We start from the raw sequence: 24,676 nt of genomic DNA, 5'->3' as shown, positions 1-24,676 counted from the left end.
ATTTACTTTCTTGTAGTATATGTGTGGGGGAATTGTGGGAAGGAATAGTGTGAAGGCCTCCAACCCTTCTACACTCAAGTAGACACTTCTGGGTTGCCATCTGGGACTTCAGGCTCGGATGTCGCTGTTTGGTGATTGTGTTGGGTGCTCTCGCCTTAGCCTCCTGTGCCCCGTCTAGATATTCATGGTTACACTAGGTTTCTGAGAATCAAAACTTCAGAAGCCACTGCAGAGAATTGCACACTCACTCCTGTGTGGAGGTTCTACTCCTGTCTTACCTTCTTCCCCTCGCCTGGAGGGTAGGCTGCAGAGAGACAAAGGATTCTTCCACATCTCCTTTATTTCCCTTCCATCACACGTAAAAGGAAAGCCAGCCTAGGAGGAAACAGTCAACTTCCTGGTGTTCCTCTTTTCCTTCCGCAGGGCCATGTTAGCTTCAGCCCCTCACTTAAGCAGCCAAAAGTCCACTACAAATGAGTGAAGAGAAAAGAGCGTGAAGGAGAGACGAGAGCTTTTAAAATCTCTTTACTTCTTCCGCTCTGCCTGGGAGCGTTCTCCCAACAATGGGATGGGAGTTTTATGGGGAGCACAGCCAGCTCAGTTGGATGAAGCAGATGCCAAATGAACACCCTATGCATCCATACTCCTCAGACCCAGAAGAGGTGTTGATTCAAGTAGAAAGCTGAGTGATGAGCATGGAAGTAGAATTCTGATGAAGCACAGCCCTGTGCTGGAAAATGGATGGGGGTCTCATGTCTGGTCCATCTTTGGAAAATTACCCAAGGTAAAGAGTTAAAACAGGAATATAATCTTTTTTTTCCTTTTTTTTTTTTTTAAGATTTTATTTTATTTATTATTTATTTATTTGAGAGAGAGAATGAGAGAGAGAGAGAGCACATGAGAGGGGGAGGGTCAGAGGGAGAAGCAGACTCCTCTCCGAGCAGGGAGCCCGATGCAGGACTCGATCCAGGGACTCCAGAATCATGACCTGAGCCGAAGGCAGTCGCTCAACCAACTGAGCCACCCAGGTGCCCTTAAGATTTTATTTTTAAGTAATCTCTACACCTAACCTGGGGCTCGAACTCAGAGTCGCATGCTCCACTGACTGAGCCAACCAGGTGCCCCCAGAATAAAATCTTAATACTGACGCCAAAAGTAAACATTGGCTGAGCCCTTACCCCTCGCCCAGTACTATCCTAAGTCTTTTTTTTTTTTTAAAGATTTTATTTATTTATTTGAGAGAGAGAGAGCATGAGGGGGGGAGGGTCAGAGGGAGAAGCAGACTCCCCGCCGAGCAGGGAGCCTGATGGGGGACTCGATCCAGGGACTCCAGGATCATGACCTGAGCCGAAGGCAGTCGCTTAACTAACTGAGCCACCCAGGCACCCCTATCCTAAATCTTCTAACAAAAATCGTCATAGTAATCTTGTGAGGTTGGTGTTAGTGCTGTGATGGCTAATTTTATGTGTTAATTTGACTGATGTATGGGATGCGCAGATAACTGATAAAACACCTTATCTTTGGGTGTGTCTGCGAGGGCGTTTCTGGTAAAGATTAGCATTTGAATCAGACTGACAAAAGGGATCTTCCCTCACGAATATGTGAGCCGCATCATCCAATCCATGGAGGGTTGGGAGTGGAACCAAAAGGCAAAGAATGTGCAAATTCTCTTCTTTTTTTTTTTTTAAAGATTTTATTTATTTATTTGACAGAGAACACAAGCAGGGAGGAGCGACAGGTAGAGGGAGAGGGAGAAGCAGGTTCCCCACAGAGCAGGGAGCCCGATGCGGGGATCGATCCCAGGACCCTGGGATCATGACCTGAGCTGAAGGCAGACGTTTAACTGACAGCCACCCAGGCACCCCTGCGCAAATTCCCTTCTTAAGCTGGGACGCCATTGTCTCCTGTCCTTGGACATCAGGGCTTCTGGTTCTTGGGCCTTTGGACTCTGAGACTTAGGCCATTCACTCCCGGTTCTCAGACCTATGGCCTCGGACTGAATTACACCATCAGCTTTCCTGGTTCGTCAGGTTGCTGACAGATTGTAGTAAATCTCTCTCTCCATCCATCCATCCATCCATCCATCCATCCATCCATCCATCCGACTATCTATAACCTCTGATTTGTTCTGTGTCTCTGGAGAATCCTGACCAACATAAACACTATCCTTCCTTTTACGGATGGGGAAACTGAAGTTAATACAGCTAATTAGTGGCGGGGCAAGGTTTGAACCTAGAGTTGGCAGATACCAAAATACTTGTTCCCCTGGTGCAAGTAGGACCACACTAAATCTAAACTTTTTTTTTTTTTTTTTGGTAAAAAGTTCTGAGACAAAATTCACACACAGTACAATTCACCCATGTGAAGTTCATAATTTGATGGTATGTATATTCATCACCACAGTCAAGTTTAGAACATTTTCATCACCCTGCAAAGAAACTGTACCCTTTAGCTGTCACCCCCACATTAACTCCATCCCTTCCCTGCTCACCCCCACCCCCCATCCTATACAACCGTTAATCTACTTCCTTCCTGGCTCTCTAGATTTGCCTGTTTTCCGTTTCATATAAATGGCATCCTACAATATGTGGTATTTTGTGACTGGCTTCTTTCATATAACATAATGTTTTCAAGGTTCATCCATGTTGTAGTGTGTTAAATCTACACTCTTATTAGTACCACTGACTATTACTTCCTTTGAGACCCTACAGGAAGCTCTTTAGTCCATCTGCTCAGAATTTTTCCAGCTTTGTGCAGTATTATTTTCCTGGAGTGTATTTATGGGTTGTATAGTTATCACCAGCCATATATTTATTTGATGTGGTGGGAATAGCTGTTAATTCCTGGCTTATGCTTTGTGGCAGGAGGAGCAATCCTGCCTGGCAGTGAGGATGTTTAAGGAAACCTTTGGAATTATATTAGGTTTCCCAGGTGTGGTGGAAGCCAAAATGTTTGGCTCCCATTTTGTAGAGGAAGAACAGCTATTGTAAACTTACAGATTTCCCTGTAAAATATTAATTTAGGCGGGTGGAAGGAAGAAACATAAATCTCACTTTTTACCAAAGAATGACCACTTTGCCGAACGTCATTTTAAAAATACACTAATTTTAGGTGTCATATGAAAATCTTTTTTTTTTAAATCTTTATGCAAGCTCTAGGGAAATGGGAGAATCAAATTAATTTTAACTGTGGAAAAATGATTGAGGCCCAAATGCATAAAATGGATATATATTTCCTTTAAAATATGACTCAAGTATTGTATGTATGTAGTAGGAAAGTCATAAATTATAACTGAGGAAAAGATTAAAAATCACCTCTAAGCCACAGGTACAGAACAAAAAAAGAGACCATACTATGTTAGAGCAATGTGTTATATATTCTTTTGTAATCTTTTCTTTCACCTAGCAGTTTACCATGGGCACCAAGTCATGTTAGTAATCTACTTGTGACATTGACTTGAGTGAGCACATGGCTGTATTTCCTGTTGTGGGATACTTAAATTATTTACTGATTTGTTTTGATTTTTTTATATTGTAAACCACACTGCGATCAGTGTTTTTTGTGTCTTAATCTTTGTTATTTAGCAGATGTACATTTCTGATACAAATGGACAATTAGGTTTGAGAAGAATTTGGGGGGTTAGCATTGCATTTCTATATTCTTAATTTTTTTTCAAAGAACTTATTTATTTGAGAGAGAGCACAAGCTAGGGGGAGGAGCATAGGGTGAGGGAGAAGCAAACTCCCCACTGAGCAGGGAGCCCAGGCAGGGCTTGATCCCAGGACCCCCAGATCATGACCTGAGCCGAAGGCAGACGCTTAACCGACTAAACCACCCAGGTGCTCCTGTATTCTTTATATATATATATAATATATCCCTGGCTCATCCTCTCTCTCTGTTTCTCTCTCTCAAATAAATAAAATCTTGAAAAAAAAAAAAAGAGGGAAGATGAGGAGGTATGGTGACATTTGGAATTTTCCCTTTTTTGGCAACCCATGCCTGGTTGTAAGTAGCCCATTGGTCAGTTGGGGCCTATTGCTGTTTTGAGGTGGGTTCTCCGATGGGCCCATCTGTATTCAGCCCGGGGATCACTGTGGCCCTTTCTACATTCCATCGCTCAAGCCTATTTGCCTAAAAGCAGCCTCTACACTTTCTCCTGGTGCCCTTTGTTTCCTCATTGTCTTAATATTCTTTCCCGTGGCAGGTGGACCCTTGAAAATCAACAATCTATCTGCTCTCTCCCCTAGCAATTGTAGCTTCTTTTCTAGAAAAGTTCCTTTATCATTGCTGGAGTCCTGATGTTTTCCTGGATTTTCTGGTGTAATTATTCAGTTGCAAAGTAGACTGCTGAGAATAATTTAAGAAGACATTAATAGCTTATTTAGACTCGTGGAGTTCTCACATGTAATTTCAATTTTTGAACTCCTTGGTGTTTGCTGAGGAGTGGTTTCGATTTGCCCTCTCTCGGGAGACTTGGGTCCAGGGAGTAGCATCTACAGTTTGCAATGAAGAATTCATTCAAGCTTCAGTGTACAGACTGGGGCACACGAGGAATTGGAAGACATTCTATGGGAGAGGCCACCGTGGTTAGTTTTAAGTGAGGACATTGCCAGATCTTCACCCTCACTGTACTCTTCCCCCAGCATTTACCTGCCTGAAATCATGCCGTGTCTCCTTTTCCAACTCTCCAGAATGGCCCTCTCTCCGCTGTCTAAAAGGATGGCCTATTTCTGCTTACTGTAAATATTTCTTAGGTCATTTTCTGAGGTGTAAAACCTCTAGGGCATCAACCAAAGGGCCGGTTCGTAATATTGATTTTAAGGACACATTTCTTAATTAAGTCACCATTCCTCTCTTCTACACAAGTCGTGCCATTCTGATGTTTCGGCGTTTTTTGGTTTTCTTTCTTACCCCTTGTGTGTACTGATTACCCACATTTGCAGTCTGTATGTGTTGTCCTAATCTGTGGCTGCTCTTGTGACGTCGCGGCAGAGTGGAGTGGTTAGTGACAGGGTGGGTGGCCCTCAAAGCCTAAAACATTCACTCTCTGGTGCTTGACAGACAGATCTCCAGCCCTGTTCTCGCCGGCATTATCTACTTCCAGTTCACACCATTCATTCGTTCAACACCTTTTTTATTTTTTTGAGGGGCTTGCCTTTATACGCCAAGCACTCTGCTGGCTACTGCATGGGTTGGGAAGGAAAAGCGGTTTGTACTTGTTAAAACCTTGTGAAGGGGAACCATTTTCGTCGTAATTCAGTGGCTTTTTTGCACGAAAGAACAAATAATTCCTAAAGAAGGCCTGCCAAATTCTTGCTCTCTCGCACTTGTAGATTACAGGTGTTGCCTTCAGTTTCCATTAAACAGGAGCATGTTTCTTTCTTTGGGAAGACGTCCCAGGTACGGGTCTTCCTTGTTATCAGGACGTTGTAGATGAATCTTTTTGAGTCATTCAGGCACGTGAGACTGATCTTCACTATTGTTACCCACAAGGAATTCATCAGTTGGGTTATCCTCAGATCTGTGGATACATAGAGCAGGTGGAGGAGGATAGAAGAATCATTTTCAGTGAACGTGGAATCAGGTTATATTTCAGTAATGGCAACGTTGGTTATTGAGAAATGTTTTCACGGAGCTCCATCATTGTAAAGGGGACTGAACTCAGTAGGTATTTCTAAAAGCTTCATCTGTGCCATTTAGAATTGTTCTGTAAAGTGTTTTTAGAGCCTCTGTAGTGATTGCTTAATTTATCCATTATTTTTGACGCCTAGCTTGTTGGTTTTTCAATATGTAATGACACTAAACTGTTTCTCAAGCTCTTTCTGTAGCGCACTCATATTAGTCCCTTTCGCCCTTTTTAAAATTTAGATAGAGGATATTTTACTCCTGTTGCTGATAGATACTGAGTTTGCGTGGCTTTCCGTTCTGGATCTGCTGAGCAACTTTTTAGCAATTTGATTTTTTTTTTTAATTTTAAGCTATTTTGATTGAATTTCTCTTACTTTTCTTTACTACCTTGAAATCGAACCTCCATTTATCTGCACAGTGGAAAGGACTGACCTTAAAAAAAAAAAAAAAGATTCCCTCTGGTTATTTTGGGGGGAGGGAATAAAGCACTAATCATTTTGTTATCAAAGGATATTTCTGACACATTCTTACTGTGAGTTTGCTAGTTCAGGCCAGAAGAATGTCCAACAGGAAGTAGATAATTAATCCGGACAGAATCTAGCAAAACTGAAAAGTGAGCGCCCCTTCAGGGAGCTCTTTGTGTCATTCTTTGTGTTCCTGCCTAGAAATCAATGGAGTTTGCATCAGAAGATATTGTTCCCTATAGGGAGGTAGCTCGGAAAGCTGCAACTTCTCACGTGGGGGAATAAAAGAGAAACTTAAAATCCCTGGCCACTGAGTAGCGAGTCCCTTGGGTGGCTTGATAGCCTAGATCAGTCTGTTTAATAAATGCCTCTCTGTTGTTGCTTGTGTCGGTTACGCAGTGCTGAGCCCCTTCTATTCAGATACTAGAATTATCAGTCTGCACTACAAACTGCCAGTTTTCCAGAAATACAGAATAATTCAAAACATCTCTGTTGTGGCTCTTTTGTAGATGGCATAGAGAGTTAGGGATTAATATGAGGGCAGAAAGTACAAATATTTTTTATTTACTGAGCCACAGTTTGGAATTTAGATACATGCTTCTACGTTATTTGCCATGAACAGGACAGAAACTGAGCAACCGTAATAGAAAGTCATTGGAATTACTGTCCTTTCGATTATAAAGGACTTTTAAAAAGGCAACTCAGTGTTTATTTCAGTTCTTTTTCTCTGACACTGCCTTGATCATAAACTAGTCTCAGACATGAAAGGACTGTAAAATTACTTAAATAAACCTGTGCTAGTCATTTTTTTTATACTTATAACCTTTAACCCCATATTATTAGGGTAAGAAAGAGTGTTATTTTTCTCATTGTTTCTGCCCCATTGATTGTGTCTGCTTAAACTCCCTCTTATCCCCCATTCTTGTATTTTGGTAACAGAAGCATCCTGTTTTATGAATTGTGTGTGCTGAATTAGCTTAAGAGGACTTCACTGCATGATGATGACTTGAGTCCTTTAATTGTGAAGGCAGTTTCTTTTACCTTCATTATGAAAAGGGCAAATAAGGCAGTTTTCATTGCCTGAAGGTTTTTCATAAAGCTTTCCCTCTCTTGGAATAAAGCATCAGGACAAAAGGAGTAGGCTGTTCCCAGGAATTTCTAGAAATAGCTTTTGGAAGTAAAATTAGAAGATAGCTCTCTGTTCCTCTGTGAAGGAACAAAGTCATTCTTACGGCACAAGAATTAGACGCAAAGGCTTTGATTCTTTGGGGATTCGTGATTTTTTCACCATTGGTTATAACAGCAATGACCTTCTTTTACAGTGTGTGAAGCACGTTTGCATACAGTCGTCTCAACATTGCCTTTACTGTTAACCTTGTGCTGTATAGAGCAGGTGTTGCTACTATTATTTCCGTTTTGCAGCCAGGGAAACAGATTGAAGGAGATTAATGACTTTGCCGGAGTCACTCAGCTACCAAATGGGAGAGCCTGGGGTTTTTGACTCCAATCATGTGCTCTTTCGAGTGTACCACGCTGCCCAGGGTCTTTCTTCTTAATCTGTGCCATTTAGTGTTGCTAAGATTCTAGGGGAACAATGACAGGGCGAAGGTGTCCTTCTCCCTGAGAAACGCAAACGGCAATAAAATACGCATAATGTAAGCATTTAGAATGGGATGTATTCTCCAAAACTCATAGACAAACTGAGCAACGTGTTCTGAGTAATAGGTATGTAAATATTCATATGCTATAATGTGCTTAATGCGTAGGTGTTCTATTTAATTCATATATTCTTGTTTCTTTTGCCCTTACTAGTGAATGATGGATTCAGTATTATAGGCTGATAGTTTCCTCAGACCTTTAAGATGTTACTGCATGGTCTCTGGTCTTGTTAATTTTGAAGCCTGTTGTTATTCTAAACTGTTCCTTCGTAGACAGTCTCTATTTTTTTTTTTTTTTTTTTTTAAGATTTTACTTCCTTATTTGTCAGAGAGAGAGAGCAAGAGAGTGCATAAGCGGGGGAGGGGGGAGGGCGGCAGGCAGGGAGAGAAGCAGGCTCCCCGCTGAGCAAGGAGACCGATGTAGGACTCAATCCCAGGACCCTGAGATCATGACCTGAGCCGAAGGCAGACACTCAACCGACTGAGCCACCCAGGCGTCCCAACAGTCTAGTTTTTGATAGTCTCTCTTTTTTTTTTTTTGCCTGTTTAGCTTTGACATCTCTTCGCCTTTGGTGCTAAACAGACATCTCTTATAATGTATATAGACATAAGCTTATTTTTATTTCTCTTGCTGATGACTTAGAGAATTAATGCCTTTCATTGACTTTGGAAATTCTTAGCCACTATTTTTTTAAGTGGTTTTTTTTTTTTCTGTTCCTGTTTTTAAAACCTTTATTTTGAAATAATTTTAAACTTACAGAAAGGTTTCAAAAAATAGTACAGAGAGACATATACATAGAATGGCATATTATTTAGCAATGAAAAAGACTAAGTACCAATACATACTAAGCCATGGATGAAACTTAAAAGCAATATGCTAATTGAAAGAAGCCCATAACAGAAGACCATATATTGTATTATTTCCTTTATAGAACAGGTCTAGAAAAAGCAAATTTATAGAGACAGAAAATAGATTTATGGTTGCCTAGGATTGGGTAGGCTGGGGGGAAATGAGGGATGAATGATCATATTGATTGTGATGATGGTCATGCAACTTTGTATCATACTGAAAACCATCGAATTGTACACTTCAGGTAAATTGTAGCACAACCATCCAGTCTAAGAAATTAATGTTGGTATAACGCTATGAACTGAATTATGGACTTTATTCAGGCTTCATAGTTTTCCCACTAAAGTTCATTTCCATTCCAGGATCCAATCCAGGGTCTCATGTTGCACTGAGTTGTCATGTTACCTAGTTCTTCCCATCTGTGCCACTTCCTCAGTCTTCTCTACTTTTCACGATGCTGATCCTTTCGAAGAGTCCTGGTTAGGTCTTTGGTAAAATGTCCTTCGATTTGGGTGTATGTAGTGTTTCCTCATGATTAGATGGAGCTTATGCATTTTTTTTGACAAGAATACTCCAGAAGTAGTAGTTCTCAGTGTATCTTATCAGGAGTACATGGAGTTGATATGTTTTATTACTGGTGATATTAACTTTCATCGCTTGGTGATGTTAGCCTCAGTCACTTGGTTAACGGGTTTCTCCACATCACAGTTCCTGTTCTTTCTTCTGTAATTAACCCATTTTTGGAGGAGATACCTTGAGACTATCTAGTTGTCCTGTTTGTCCTCACACTTTTGCCCACTAATTTTAACATCCACCAACAGATCTTGTCTATGACAATTATTCATGTGGTGTTTGTCTAATGGTGATTTTTTTTCTTTCTTTCATTGCTTCTACATTTATCAATCGGAATTTTTCTGTAAGGAAGAGCTGTTCCTTCTTTCTTATTTGTTTATTTATCTATTTATGCCTCTGTGGACTTAGGGGTTTTTATTTGACCATTGGGAACACTTTGAGATTGGCCCCTATGTCCTTTCAACAAGTCCACATTTTTGAACACTTCCCTACTTCTGGCACCATAAGATGCTCCAAACTTAAGTTATATTTTTCTTAGTCCAGTCCTGGAATCAACCCCTTCTCTCAGGGCCCTTCTCAAATGAATCTCCTTTAGGAACTCTTGATAAATATAAGAAAGACTACCTCTTACTGATACTACCTGACTTTGAATTTTTTTTATGTTTTATAACTCTAATCTCTCTGGTCTATATTTAGGGTAACTTTCTATCTGTTGTGTTAATAATTTCAGTGATTATATTCTTCATTTCTGGAGATCTTATTTGGTTCTTTTCCAGATTTGGTTCTTCTTTTCCATCATGCCATATTCTTTTACTGGTAATTAAATGCCTTGTCTGAAATCTTTTTAATTCTTACAAGTACTTTTGTTTGCTGTTCTGTTATCTGAAGGTCTTAGATGTTTAGTCCTGCTGTTTCTTGTTTTTGTTGATTCTTTCATGTTGGACTGTGTCATAGTTTTTTGAAAAATTTTTTATCATGAACTCCTTTTTAGAGGAGCTTATTTCATTTCATTTTTCTCTGTGAACCACTTGGGTTGTGCGTTATAGGAATATCCTTTGGGAGTGATCCAGATGCCCCCTAGCTCACTGCTGTTTTTTATGTTAGTGTCTCAGCTCAGTGGTTTTTAGTCCAACCATTACACTAGGGAGTCCGCTCTTTTGAAGGTGCTGGGTTTTTTGTGTGTGTTTTTCTTTTATTTATTTTATTTTAGAGAGGGAGCATACACAAGTGGAGGGAGCAGAGGGAGAGGGAGAGAGAGTCTTAAGCAGACTCCCACTGAGCATAGAGGCCGTTGGGGGGCTTTATCTCAGGACCCTAAGTACATGACCCTGAGCTCATGACCTCGATCGAGATCACTACCTGAGCTGAAACCAAGAGTTGGACACATAATCAACTGCACCACCCAGGCACCCTGAGGGTCTCAGTTCCAACTTCCTGCCTTCTATGGGGCTAACGGCAGTGTCTCCTCTTTCCCCATGGACATTGAAACACAAGCTATTAGGTTATGGAAACTGACAACTTTCTTACAGTCGCTCAGTGTAGTAATTTGCCTCTTTGTTTCTGGCACTAGGTAATTAACACCACCACCCTCTCCCCATGCTCCCACCCCTACCTTTTTTCCTTCTCAGCTCAGCTATATAGAGCAGAATTTCCTTCTTTATCAGTCACTTCAGGTGTGGCCCATCACATTCTTAGAGCCAGATGTCAATTTGGTTTTTGAACAGACAAGTGATTGGGTAATGAACAGTAGAGGCAGAACAAGCCCGTAAAGGCCAGGACCATGAGCCTGACTAATCTGATATAATTCAATAGATTGTACGGTCACGAGGGTAGTGGATCAGATCCACAGGGTTCCAGGAGATGGATATAGCAAGATGGTAATAGATTAAATTCAAGGAGCCCTCAGGGCCAGGAGATCTCTGCCATGTAGTGTCAAGAATAGCCCAGGGTTGGGAAGGTCCAAGAAAGCAGCCTTCTTTACTAGAGGCTTCCCTGCTTCTGATTATGGGGGCAAGCCTAGGTTTACAAGTATTCCCTGCAGGTACACCTTGCTTCCGTCTAAGGCCACACTTCCGGCTACGGTTCTGAAATAGCTTCTCCTAGTCCGTATGTACAGTACCATTTTAGGCCTTCGCTTTCAAATTTTTAAAAAAAAAGTTCTGTGAATCCTTGAATAAACTTGGAGGATGTAGCCTTCCTGCCCACCCAGACCCCACGAAAAGGGCAAGGCCCTTTTTGTCCTTCTGTCATTGGTGGCCAGACATTCTCTTTGTTGATTTGCAGAGTGCGTCAGAGCATCTGTGAGACCATACCTCTTCAAGGTAGTTTCATTTCTAGAGTATTCGAACGACAAAACTATTGTTGACCAACCTCCCATCTGAGTTACAGTACTTTTCTTTTCCTTGCAGGGTATTTTTCTCTGGATGTCTTTCCATCAACTCACATTAGACATAGCTCAAGTGGAACTCACCATCTCTAGCTCCATCTCCTACAAATGCTCCTTCTTCCAGTTTTCCCTTTTTTTTTTTTTTAAGATTTTATTTATTTATTTGACAGAGAGAGAGCACAAGCAGGGGGAGCAGCAGAGAGAGAGGGAGAAGCAGACTCCCCACTGAGCAGAGAGCCCAGCCCGACGCAGGACTCAATCCCAGAACCTGAGCTGAAGGCAGACGCTTGACCATCTCAGCCACCTAGGCGCCCCTCCTTCCTTTTTTTAATGTTACTTTTTTTTTATTAAGATTTTTTATTTATTTGCGAGAGAGAGAATGAGAGAGAGAGAGCATGAGAGGGAGGAGAGTCAGAGGGAGAAGCAGACTCCCCGCTGAGCAGGGAGCCCGATGTGGGACTCGATCCCGGGACTCCAGGATCATGACCCGAGCCGAAGGCAGTCGCTTAACCAACTGAGCCACCCAGACGCCCTTAATGTTACTTTTTATTCACCTAGGTCTTTAGTTGCAAAACCTTTCCCTTCCTGATTCATTCTCCAGGTTCATTATTTATTTATTTGTTTGTTTGTTTGATAGAGAGAGACAGCGAGAGAGGGAACATAAGCAGGGGGAGTGGGAGAGGGAGAAGCAGGCTTCCCAGAAGCAGGGAGTCTGATGCGGGGCTTGATCCCAGGACCCTGGGATCATGACCTGAGCAGAAGGTAGACGCTTAACGACTGAGCCACCCAGGCACCCTCTCCAGGTTCTTTTAATTCTTTTATTCTCCATCTCAGATTTAGCATTCCTCAGGTTCCAGGACCATGAGTAGTTGATAAGTACGGATAATCTGTTATATTCTTATTACCATGCTAGGTGAGTGGGGAATGAGAACTATAAGACATGATCATTATCTTCAAAGAACTTAATATCTACTTGAGGAGACAACTTACGTTCACGAAAATAGTGAATAATACTAGACAGTGTATAATTAAATGCTAAATTGGATGGTGCAGAACTTTAAGTGTTAGACGGTGGAGGAAAGAAAGGGATAAAAGGAGGGCTTGAAGTGTAAGAGAAAGCGTAATTGTGGAATTGGGGTTTGAACTGGGTCTTGAAACCCCCCTCAGTTGGAATCAGATGGGCATTGAAAGTGAAGAGAAAGCACAGACAATTAGTGAGTACACTGAGCATGAGATTTGGGGAAAACGTTTGAGGCTCTGTATGTGTTGGGGACCAGTGAGAAATAGGAATTAACGAGGTTGGGTGACTGCTTTAGCTTTGGCTCTAAGCCTACCAGAAGATTCTTTCAAAGGTAGCATTTTAATTTTGATTGTTCCCCAGCTCAGAAACCACTAGAAGCTTCCTTTTCTTTTTTGATTCTGATTCAAACTCATTTTGGGAACCTAGGTCCTCTCTGATCTGTCAGCCTTCCCTCACTGGTACTTTGCATACCAGTTTTACGCCCACAACTCGCTTTCTGTTTGTTTTGACCTATGCTTTCCACTTGCTCAGGGAGTATCTACCTGATTTCTGTCTATTCCTTCTTCTAGGCCCATCTCTAGGCTTCCTGGATCTTGATGTTCTCTCTGATGACCCTCAGGCCCAGAGAGCGCTTTACTCCTTGGTTCCTCCTGAAACTCTTTGCTTTTGAACACAGTTTAAAATTTAATCATATACCTTTTGCTTCCTGATAATTTAGAATTATATATACATTCTCTTCCTTTTCAGTAGGTGCTAAATTCTGTGAGATGTTAGGTTGTGTTTTATATTCCATTGTTCCTCTTGGTACTTTATGCTACTCTGGGCGTATACTCGATGTTGAATTGATAGCTTTGAAAGAATTTGTTTATCTTTTGATTGCAAATACCGATGATTTGTAATATTAGTGCTACTTTGTATAAATGTGCCTACTGACATGCCTGTCATACAGTATTCCCCTTAGTAAATGTGAATTCGATAGAAATTTGTAGTGGGTCCCAAGCCAAAGAACATTTTTCTGCTGTTTCATGGGAAGAAGAAAATAAGAGCAAAAGCATCAAATCCAAGTGTTCTGAGATACTCCTTCTGTGGTCTCCTCTTCAAGCGTCTCCTTAATCTGTGTCCTTAAGTATATATTATTCATTTGTCTTTGACACTTTTCACTTACTTCCTTATGTAGTTTTTCCTAAATAATTTATGTTTGTAGATAGAGATAAATTGTGTGTGTTAATTGAAGCTTAAGAGAAGAGATGGAAGTATTTTAGAAAGATTGATCCTTGTTAAACTCTATCTAATTGATCCAAGTTGGAGCTCTTCTTGCCTGGAGTTTAAAATTTTAATAAAATATCTCTAAGTGAAGAAATCATCTGTTGTAGTTGGAATCAAATTTAAGAAGACATTTGATTCTCCAGAAAATCAGATAGTGAAATGAACTAAGAACACTTGGTTTAGAAAATTGGGTTGAGTTAAAAATAACATTTTGTTGGGCTGTAGTTTTATTTTGTCATTTAACAGCCTCTTAAAGAATCTGAAGTGACTTTTAAAGCAAAGTTTTAAAGTATTTTATTTATTTGGTTAGTTAGGTTAGTTAGTAAGCTCTGTGCCCAACATGGGGCTTGAACTTACGACCACCCAAATCAAGAGTTGCTCACTCTACCAGCTGAGCCAGCCAAGTGCCCAAATTATTATTTTAAATAATACAGCTGTCCTCCTGCCTCCTTTAAATGTTTGTAAGATGATTTGAGCATGTTCAATTTATATATATTAGCATGTCAATTTTCTGAATGCTGACACAATTGCAGCAGGGCTAAAAAGCTACAAAAGCTGCAGATACCTGCCTTTAGAAACGTTCTAACATTATCTTACCCTTCTTTGTTTCAGAGAATGGTTCTTCAACAACATACATAGCTAATCTAACTCGAGTGTGCACACGGGCACGCATGCACGTGTACCCGTGGGAGAGTTTTAGTTCCTTGGTTAGCAAAATAAAGTAGTAAAGAAGCTGTCATGTGAGTCAGGCTGGACCTTCTTCAACCACAGTTTATATTGGTTTAACTAATTTCTTTTGAGGAGTGATACCTTACCAAGTCTTAACTTCTGGGAATGTTCTTGTTCTTTCCTGGTTTTCTTATAATGAAAGATAGTACTCGGTATTAATGGCCTCCTATCAGTTGGGATTTTGTTAGGCATTGACTCTTGCATTTGCTTCACAGGTCGTTTGCATTCGCTCAACTTGGAACGCACTCTCCCCAAAGCTCAGCTGTGACACGAGACCTCTCATTTTGAAGACCCTTAGTGAACTGTTTTCTCTCGTTCCTTCCTTAACAGTCAATACGGCTGAATATGAGGTACGCATTTGGAGGTCAATACATTTTCTGTTTCTACATTGAAAAGATACGGGCTTTATAATAACTTAGGGAAAAAGATATTCATACTCTTTGTTTGTCAAAAATCCTTTAACACTTTTTGTTCTAAGGACATGATATCTTTATGGACTGCTAGGAATAGGAGACTATCCATCCTTATCAATTCTGTGTCTTTAGGGTTTATTTACATAAAGGGTATCAAATTTTTATTATGAGACTATAGCCAAAATTTTAAAAAGTCAGTATGTAATAAATAAAATTAAAAGTCAGTATGTTAAAAATATAGGGTTTCTAAAATAATGGAATTCCTGAGGCCAAAAGTTTAAATTCATTTTATTAGTGTTTTTAGTTCTAAAAAAATACAGACTTTAATAGGGCAGGGCAGAATCTCCTATAGTATAGACATGTTGTCATTTGTGTTTTGCTTCTAGGTTTCCCATAAAGATTTGATTTTTACACGTTAGTTCACATTTCTTATATACATCTGTACGATGAGGGTGATTGTAAAATCAGACTATCTTAGGAGAGGAAAATAACTTTATGAGCTGCTTGGTATTTGTCATTGCAGTAAACTCAAACACTTGGTGGAAGCTGCTTTGTTATAAGATCCATATATTCTGTTTAACATTTTCTGTATCATCTCTTCTTGAAATGAGTGAAATGAGCGGGTGGTGAATTCATTTATGTCTCCACTTTTGTAGCCATATTCCCACTCATGCTTACCTTTTCTCTTTTTCCATTAAAGTGCAGCGATTGATTTTCACTTGAGATCTTTGTGAACTTTTAGTTTGATTTAGTGCTTCACAGATAAACTACCTCCCCCACAAGAATCCAGTAATAGTCCCTTACATGCTTTAGATTATGTGATAAGGCAGGATTATAAGATAATACTTCTTCTAATCATTCTTAATGCTGCACAGCAAATAAAATCAAATTTGTCCTTCCTGAGGATACAGTACCTGGCATCGTGCCTGGCACATAACACACATTCAGTTAAGTAGTTACTGAATGAATGATTCAACCAGTATAGGATGAGTTTATTCTCATATTTGAGGTTTTGTTTTAGGGTATTAAAAAAAAAAAGAATCCGTTGGAGACTCCTAGAGTATATAGTTTACCAATAGTCTTTTTTTGTGGAGACTGTTATGATATATGCCCTTACGTTGTCCGAAAGTGTGCTGGGCTACTGACAAAGAGCTAAGACTAAAAGCCAAAGTGAGGATGTGTTGTGTCTATCTATTTTCTGTTTTCAAGGACTGAACTCATATACCTGTGTATTGCTTGTACTTTGACTTATTCAGATTTTATTACAGGTTAATTTATGGACTGCTTTTTGTGTTGGTTTCTTTTGTTTGCTTACCAATGGCTGTAAAGTGTGTGTGTGTGTGTGTGTGTCTTCTTCAAATGTACATTTTTGTCCACTGGTGTCTTATTTTGGTTTATCTTCATGCTTATGTTAATACTGAGGTTCCTCTGTTGCTCAGATAGACTGCTTTGGAGCCATTCTGTCCATCAATTTCCTCCCAGTAAGAGAGAGCCGTTCAGTAACCGTAGTCCACTTGGAAGCAGAAGTCAAGAAATGTGGAGAGAGACTTCTGTCCATCTGTCTCATTCTGTCTGGCTGGCTCTTTCTCTGTCTCTCCCTGTTCCTCTCTTTCCCCCCATTTCCCCCTCTCTCAGCCCCAGTCCCTTCCTTTCTCCTTCCCTCTTTTCTCTCTCCCTATGTGTATTTAAATAATGTGTTCTCCGTTAACTGCTTATTGTTTGGATATAATTTTCCCAGAGCATTCCTTTGATCATTGTTCCTCCCAGTAACCTCAGCGTCTTGTGTTTGCCTAAAATGGAGTCCAACCTCTCTATACCTAACCAGTCAGGGCTTTTAGAATCCGGCCTCACTCTACCTTTCTGCCTCCTGCACTCTAGGAAAACTAAACCGTTTGGAATGTTTTTTTTCTGTCTCCAGACTTTTCTATTTCTTTTCCTCTGTGCACGTTCTTCTCTCTGTCAGAATTGCCTTTTTTTTTAATCCCCAATTTTAAAATCTGTTTTAGAAAATAATTGGTTTAATTCATCCCATTTTTTGCAAATTTTTTGTGCAAGCAGGGGTCTGTTGCTATAGACTTGATTCTTTATACTGTTCTTTATACTGTTCTAAGAACATTTATTTCTGTTTCATACTACAGGTATATGTATATATATTATTTTCCCCATTAAACTATAAGCTTGTTGCAAATAGAGAGCATGTTTCAATTAGTGTATTTTCTGAATGGCTTTGCTAAGTGCTTGTACATCCATTCATTGACTCAGAATATATTTAGTGAAGCTGTCCTAGGCTTTAGAAATTCTAATACATAATAGATATTCTTTTTAAGTACCTATTATATTCCCACCACTCTTCTCATTACTTTATACCAATTCGTTCTAATATCTCATTGGAAGGTATTATTTTCATTTTAGAGCTAAAGAATCTGAGGTTTTGAGAGGTACATCCATTCATTAAATATTTATTGAGTACCTGCTACATGCCAGACAAGGAGCTTGAATAATGTTGTAGTTTCTAAACAAAGGCTGGTGTTTAAGCCCGGGACATTTAGCTCCATAGCCTCTGTTTTCTCATTAGACCATATTGTCAGTCCCTGCCTTTCAAAAGCTCAAAAGTTGGCAAAAGAGTTGGATATAAGCAATACTAATTATAATAACATTTGATGAGTACACTTAATCAGAGGGCTACGAGAGTATGGTGGTGAAAGGGACTAGCATTCTAGAAGGAATCGAATGAAACCTTACTTAGTTGGTGCTATTAGACTAGGTTCTTAAAGAATTTAAAATAATGTTGCTTTTCATTGAAGTCTAAGAATTAGAATATACAAAGACAAGGAGGTATAGAACATTCTATGACTTAGGAGGGCAAGAAGTTAGATGTGATTGAAATGAAGACGACATTGAGCCAATGTTGGAAGATAAATGGCTTTTTAAGCTCATTACTTATTAAGTATTTGTCACTTGAGGAACTGGGCTTTATGGCCTTTATTTTTCTGGACTTTATGGTCCAGGCTTTTGAAATGCAAAAGACAGTCACTGTCCTAAAGAGTGTAAATCTAGTAGGGAGTTAACGACATACACAGATAATCATACTGGATGCTAGAGTGTGCCATGGGCCATATGGCCACTTGGTGAAGGGAGTACTCTCTTCTGGGTAGAGGATCAGGAACAGTGGCATGAAAGAGGGGAGTGAAATTTGTACTAGGTAGGACTTGAGAGGTCAGCCAAAAAACGTTTAGGTTTCTAAATTTAATATTAACATACTGTGTTTAAAATGTCCATGTGTTTCCATGATGCATCTCTTTCTGAGTATTTTCACCTTATGAATGATGGCTAATTATAGATTAAGTCAATCACTAGTGGTATACTTTTGAGTGAGTTAATTTTCACTCTTTGCTACTTTGGATTGTTCCCAGTTTTGTCTTCATCTTAACAATTTATTGTGATGTTTATTGCTTTTTCAGAATTTTAAAGTTCAAGTCCTCAGCTTCCTCTGGACCCACACTCAAAACAAGGTACTATCACAAGGGTGTTAGTGAAACAGAACCAAGCTGAGAAAGAACTGTGAAATAAGACTCTTGAAATAAAAAATATAACTCGAAATGATGACTTCATGATATTAAAATAATTGTGACGTTAATGAGTTTAGGTTTTAGAAATTCTTCTCAATTTACGCCCGTTAACACATTTTTGTCATGAAGTGCACTTCATTACTTTGGGTTGCTTTGTGAAGCTGACAGATGTGGAGACGGCTGTCATTGTGTCATTTTTTTTTTTAATGGCCCTTCCCCTTTCCTGCTTTGCCCCTCCCCCGCCAACAAGCACATCAAGCAAACAGAAAGTCCAGTTCAGTTTTTTTAGATATCATTTCCAATCAAGGAGTACAGAGAGGAGGGTGTCTGTCAGTGATGTTCTACTAGACTACTAGACTCAAGACTGTAGGAGCTGAGATTCCTAAGGGCTAACTTTCCTGGTTAGTAGCAAGAGAATCAGAACCTAATTCCAACCTATCAGACTCCCTTTCCTCACACTCCTTCCAACCAACCCTATCACGTCATGGGGGACCTGAGTGATTTTGAGTTACTTTATGTTTAATGTCCAAACTAGGATAAAAATTGAGTGCTTCTGATCTCTCTATCCACTACTGTTTTCTCTCTATTTTCAGTCGGGACACAGTAAGCAGGGCTTGAGTATCATTTCCAAAGCACTGACTCTAGAACTTTGAGGTTGGTGCGGTAAGATTTTCTTCGTTCCTCCAGAGTTGATGTGTAATGGGTATTGTTTCTTTTGTTTGTCTTACTGGTACCCTGTCTAGGACCCCATTGTGGCAAATGCCGCATATAAATCTCTGTCACACTTCAGTGCTGGAGAACACACCATTCTTCATCTGCCTGAAGAGGTAGGCCTGGGTTTTATAACTTTATTTGTATCTCCTCTCTTAGAAGATTTTTACCTGAGATGGAACTCTAAATATGTGCTCTATAAAAAAATAAGAATTTATATTTATTATTTGTTTAACCTGTAAAAGACCATAGAGGCCTTAGACCTCACAGATAATGAATTTAAATCTCTTTGAGGCTGATGGAAACCACCTATGGTGCACCCAAAGTCTCTGTAGGTGACTGGGTATAGGACTGCATGCCTAGGCCCCTAGCTTATTGGTCCAGAAGATCTGTGTCCCCATAGCAACTGTTTTGCCCAATTGGTATTCCATCTTGGACTTTAAATCCAAGCATGGCCTGCATCGACTAAAGTTGGTGCAGACTGGGGACGCCTGGGTGGCTCCGTCGGTTAAGCGTCTGCCTTCGGCTCAGGTCATGATCCCAGGGTCCTGGGATCGAGTCCCACATCGGGCTCCTTGCTCAGCAAGGGGCCTGCTTCTCCCTCTGCCTGCCTCTGTCTCTCTGATAAATAAATTTAAAAAATCTTAAAAAAAAAATATTAAAGTTGGTGCAGCCTGTGCAGCCAAAGATCCTTATTTGTGATACAAAATTGAGATGCCCCATCCAGAAAAAATCTATTTCTTAGTTTAGTATAAAAAGACATATGGGTTAGCCCCAGGGAACTGGATGAGGAAAGCATTGCTCTTTTAAGGGTTAACACATTGTGGGACACTATCTTGGCTTTTTTTTTTTAATTTATTTTATTTTATTTTTTTAAGATTTTATTTACTTATTAGAGAGTGCGCACAAGCAGGGGGAACGGCAGGCAGAGGGAGAAGCAGGCTCCCCGCCAAGCAAGGAGTCTGATGCGGGACTCGGACCCAGGACCCTGGGATCATGACATGAGCCAAAAACAGATGCTTAACCGACTGAGCCACCCAGGCATCCCAAAACTGATTAAAAACATACAGCCTTTTCTAATATCTACTGAACAGAACCAGCTTTAAATTATTCGGTTATGTTAACGAGCTAAGTGTACGATTTCACATTTTGTGTTGCTGCTAATTCAAATGCATACAAATGTTTGAGTGCCTCTAGAGTGTAAGGCAAACATTGTGTTAGAAGTTATGTGAAATGTTACCCAGAATCTGTGCTTAGGTCAAATGGCTTAAGAAGTTTTGGTACAAATTTCTTGGTACCCTAAGGCATTCAAATGGGTTGACTTTTTCTTTGGGATTGAGTTTACACAGAGGTTAGATGCCAGTAGGAACAAGGCAGACTTGTGTTGAATGACTTGAATTGGAGGGACTGATAAAAAGGCTCTTGTGAAACCAAATCCTAAGTCAGGCAGGATTTCTCATGTTGAGGATGCAGACACAGAGTGGCCAGCTTGTTGTGTGGTTATCACAATGAGAGGTATTCTGTGACTCATAAAATTAAAAAAAGATGGGACTCAGACTGCACTATGGTGACTAGCAATACTTCTTTAAAAAAAGGAAAAAAAAGCTACCTGTAAATTTTGTATGGAAACTACCAGTAAATTGGCTACAACATCTGCAGAGATACCTTTTATTATTATTAATTTAATGAGCAATTGCTAAGTTAGATCACAGCATAATAATTACCTTACTTTTAGCTATTATTCATGAAATATTCCCTCTGGAGTAGTAGGTTTCATTAAATAACTCCCACATACTCTTTTTTTTTTTTTTTTAAGATTTTATTTATTTATTTGATTGAGAGAGACACCGTGAGAGAGGGAACACAAGCAGGGGGAGTGGGAGAGGGAGAAGCAGGCTCCCCACAGAGCAGGGTGCCTGATGTGGGACTCGATCCCAGGACCCTGGGATCATGACCCGAGCCGAAGGCAGTCGCTTAACCGACTGAGCCACCCAGGCACCCAACTCCCACATATTCTTGACTGTTTAGTCTCTACCTCTTTACATATTGATATGTTTATATCTGTTCCTACTTTGGTGGTTCTATTCAGTTTCTGATTGTGCTTTTTGGTTTATGCTCAGGTAAGTGCTCTGCTCAGGCAGATATTAAATACTTTTTTTTTTTAAGATTTTTTAAAAAATTTATTTTTTTATTATTATTATTTTTTAAAAGATTTTATTTATTTGAGACAGAGAGAATGAGATAGAGAGAGCATGAGAGGGAGGAGGGTCAGAGGGAGAAGCAGACTCCCTGCCGAGCAGGGAGCCCGATGCGGGACTCGATCCCGGGACTCCAGGATCATGACCTGAGCCGAAGGCAGTCGCTTAACCGACTGAGCCACCCAGGCACCCTAAATTTATTTATTTGACAGAGAGAGCGAGGGAGCACAAGCAGGGGGAGTAGGAGAGGGAAAGGGAGGAGCAGGCTCCCCGCCAAGCAGGGAGCCTGACGCGGGGCCCGATCCCAGGGCCCTGAGATCATGACCTGAGCCAAAGGCAGACGCTCAACCATCTGAGCCACCCAGGTGCCCCCAGATATTAGATACTTTCTTAATCTAATTCTTCAATATTCTCTGATCCCTGAGGAGCCATAAATACAGCTCTTTATACCTTCCAACGTAAAGGGTAGTGATAGAGTTGGGTTTCTATATATGCTTGGGTTTTCAACTTTAGAATGTGAAGAACTATAAAGGAAATCTCTAAAATTTATCCTTTTTCTGCCACGCTTCTCAACCTTTTTGCTACCCTTACCCCCTTCTGGGATTCGGCTTATTCCTCAGAGTAACAATGGCTCACTATAGTGGATAGTCTCAATTAGGTTTAAGATGAGGGGACATAAGTGATTTAAAAGAGTCCATCTTTGACCTCCAGTTTCTGATATAGACAACCTGCCTCCTCATGGAGAATTATTGCTTCCGGGACTGCACAATGCATTCTTCTTCTTTTTATTGATGACTGAGTTTCCCTTTGGCTGTTTGAATACCTAAGGACTAAAAAGTCCAGCAAATGGTCAGTGTGTTCATATCCCAAACAAGCCCCCAAAAGCTAAGGATACAAGTGAGTCAGGTCCCCACCTCCGTCTGGTAGTTGATAGCAGTGAGGTGAAACTGAGGCTCATCTTCTATAAAACCATATTTTCAATGATTTGAAAGTCCCTGCCAGGTAGGGTCTTTTACAGTGTAAAAACCCAAGATTCTTCCTTGTTGTCAGAGATTACTCACTCTGCACCAAGGCTTACTCACAAAACTGAAGGTTACCTCTGTACCTTTCCAGTAAAAGTACATCCACATTCTGTGGGTTTGTGGAAACTTGTGAAATATCTTTTAATGAGAGTGCTGTGAATTTCGAATAGAAAGAAACAGCAGAAAGATACATTGTATCCTTATCAACATTGCTACTTTTATGGATAATTCAGCTACTTTTGTAAGTACTAGGTCTCTTTAAATTTACTAAAGATAGATTTCTTTGTTCATTGTTGACCAATGCATCAATTTAAGCTGTGAAACTTGTTGAAAGCTCACAGGTTAATAGAACAAAAGATGTTAGGGGAGTGGCAGATATCAGTTAGGGTTGCATGAAATATTACAGGTAAGGTAGGATGGAAAATGTCAGTGATTAGTAGAGCTGAATAAGATACCATGTGAGTTAGGGAATTTGAATATCAATTAACTCATGTTTCTTGTCATTGGTTTGTTATTAGGAAGTTCTGTGGGATTATTAATGATAGACACTTCACACTTGCATCGGTTTAGCAATTATTTATTGGACATACACTAAGTACTAGGCCATTTTATAATCTGGGAATGTTGAATGAATCCATATGTTTTGTTGGTTGGTAAAAGCGTCATTGTTAATCACTTGAAACATGCAACTCTAAAGTTGGTCAAAAAGTTTCAGGGGGCTTTTTTGAGGACTTGTTGATTCCAATATTAAGAAATGGACACAAATTATTTTTCTCCTTTAGTTTGTATTTTTTTGTTCTGCTTGGCTGTTTATCCTTCTCCTCTGCCTTCTTTAATGTCCCCCCAACCGAATAAAACAAAACAAACAAAAACAAACAAAATACAGAGAATTGATCTTCTGGTGAAACAATCAGTAATGGATGAACCTTTAGGTAGAAGATTCATTTTTGTCTCTCACTTGGGTTCATTAAAAAAATATTTGTTTAAAAATTAAACTTTTTATTTTAGAGATCTTAAGATAGATTGTGTTATTGATTTCTGGAGTTAATTTTAGAAGCGAGTAATGTAAGAGAACTCATTATGTATCCTGAGTTGGTATTAATATGGTGTAACCTGTTTGGCTTTCATTTAAGTGAATGTCACTGCATTCATCAGAAGCTGTTTCTCTTTTTAAATAAATTTATGCGGATACTTGATGTGTTCTAAATAAAATCCTGTGTTTATGCACAAGCTCCTGGATTTCCATAGGTTATACACTAGAAAATACGGTTAAAAGGTTATCTGGCTCAGAACCCGTAGAGGAGGCATTTTGTAGGATAAGCTTTCCAATATTCAATTTGAAGCAGATTCTAAAAGTAATTTATCATTTTCTCTTTGGCTCTCCACTTAAGTTTTTTCAACAAAGCTTAGCTATAATTGGAAGGGTGTAGTTGTGTGTGTATGTACATGTGTGTGCACGCGCGCGCGTGTGTGTATGTATTTTAAATATGAGTGCAGTTTTCCTGGATGTTTTAGTAGCTAATGTAATATAATTACCAAAATGTTATAATTTTAAAGGTATTCTTTTACATGACGTCTCTTGATGTTTCTTAGTTGTGCGCACATTCATCTTATTCAGTCGTTACACACAAAGCAAGTGAAAAGCCTGGGGCTAGCATAGAGAAGCTGGAACAAATATTTCTTTAAGGGGTGAGCAGAGGAAGAGGGAAATGTAATGAAACCAGGGTCCAACAATAAGTGCTAATATGTTCAGGAGAATTAACTCGCCTTTGAAGACACAAATCACACCATTCTAAGTCGGCGGAGTATATCAGCTATTCTTAAATGACAGTACATCTGTAGTTTCTTTGTTAAAATATATGCATATGTAAGATGCAGACATACGCTCTTTACCACATGGCAGATAAATTAATATAGGCATCCAGTTATGTGAATGTAAAATTAGACACCATAAGATAGATGAGTGGATCGTTATTTTTTATTTCCAACCTAGTAGGTCTTTCTTTATCGTTTCTAAGAAATATTGATGGCTTGGGTGCTGTGACTCATTTTAAGTAATTTAGGTTGACCGAACTGAAAGACTGGGCGGGCTAAAATAAGTGCAAAAATAATCCTATCCCTTTTACATTAAATAATTCTGGAATTGGAAGCATTTGGTCATTTGCCATAGTTCCTACACCAGTTAAGA

At 39.7% G+C, this 24,676-nt stretch overlaps 1 protein-coding gene across 4 annotated transcripts in view; it reads left to right on the top strand.

The window, feature by feature from the left end:
- FOCAD (focadhesin) overlaps nt 1-24,676 on the top strand; it is a 310,037-nt gene that overhangs the window by 169,769 nt on the left and 115,592 nt on the right. For all 4 annotated transcript variants that reach the window (XM_034987916.1, XM_034987918.1, XM_034987917.1 and 1 more), the window contains 3 exons: nt 14,791-14,925; nt 18,450-18,500; nt 19,301-19,384. In XM_034987916.1, coding sequence (XP_034843807.1) covers nt 14,791-14,925; nt 18,450-18,500; nt 19,301-19,384 — 270 coding nt within the window. The remainder of the gene's footprint in view (nt 1-14,790; nt 14,926-18,449; nt 18,501-19,300; nt 19,385-24,676) is intronic.

Source organism: Mirounga leonina, unplaced genomic scaffold, assembly GCF_011800145.1.
Source record: "Mirounga leonina isolate KUSES-001 unplaced genomic scaffold, KU_Mleo_1.0 Mir_447, whole genome shotgun sequence".
Classification (NCBI taxonomy): Eukaryota; Metazoa; Chordata; class Mammalia; order Carnivora; family Phocidae; genus Mirounga; species Mirounga leonina.
The sequence above is the reverse complement of the archived record's forward strand: the minus strand, read 5'-3'. Positions and strand labels throughout refer to the sequence as shown.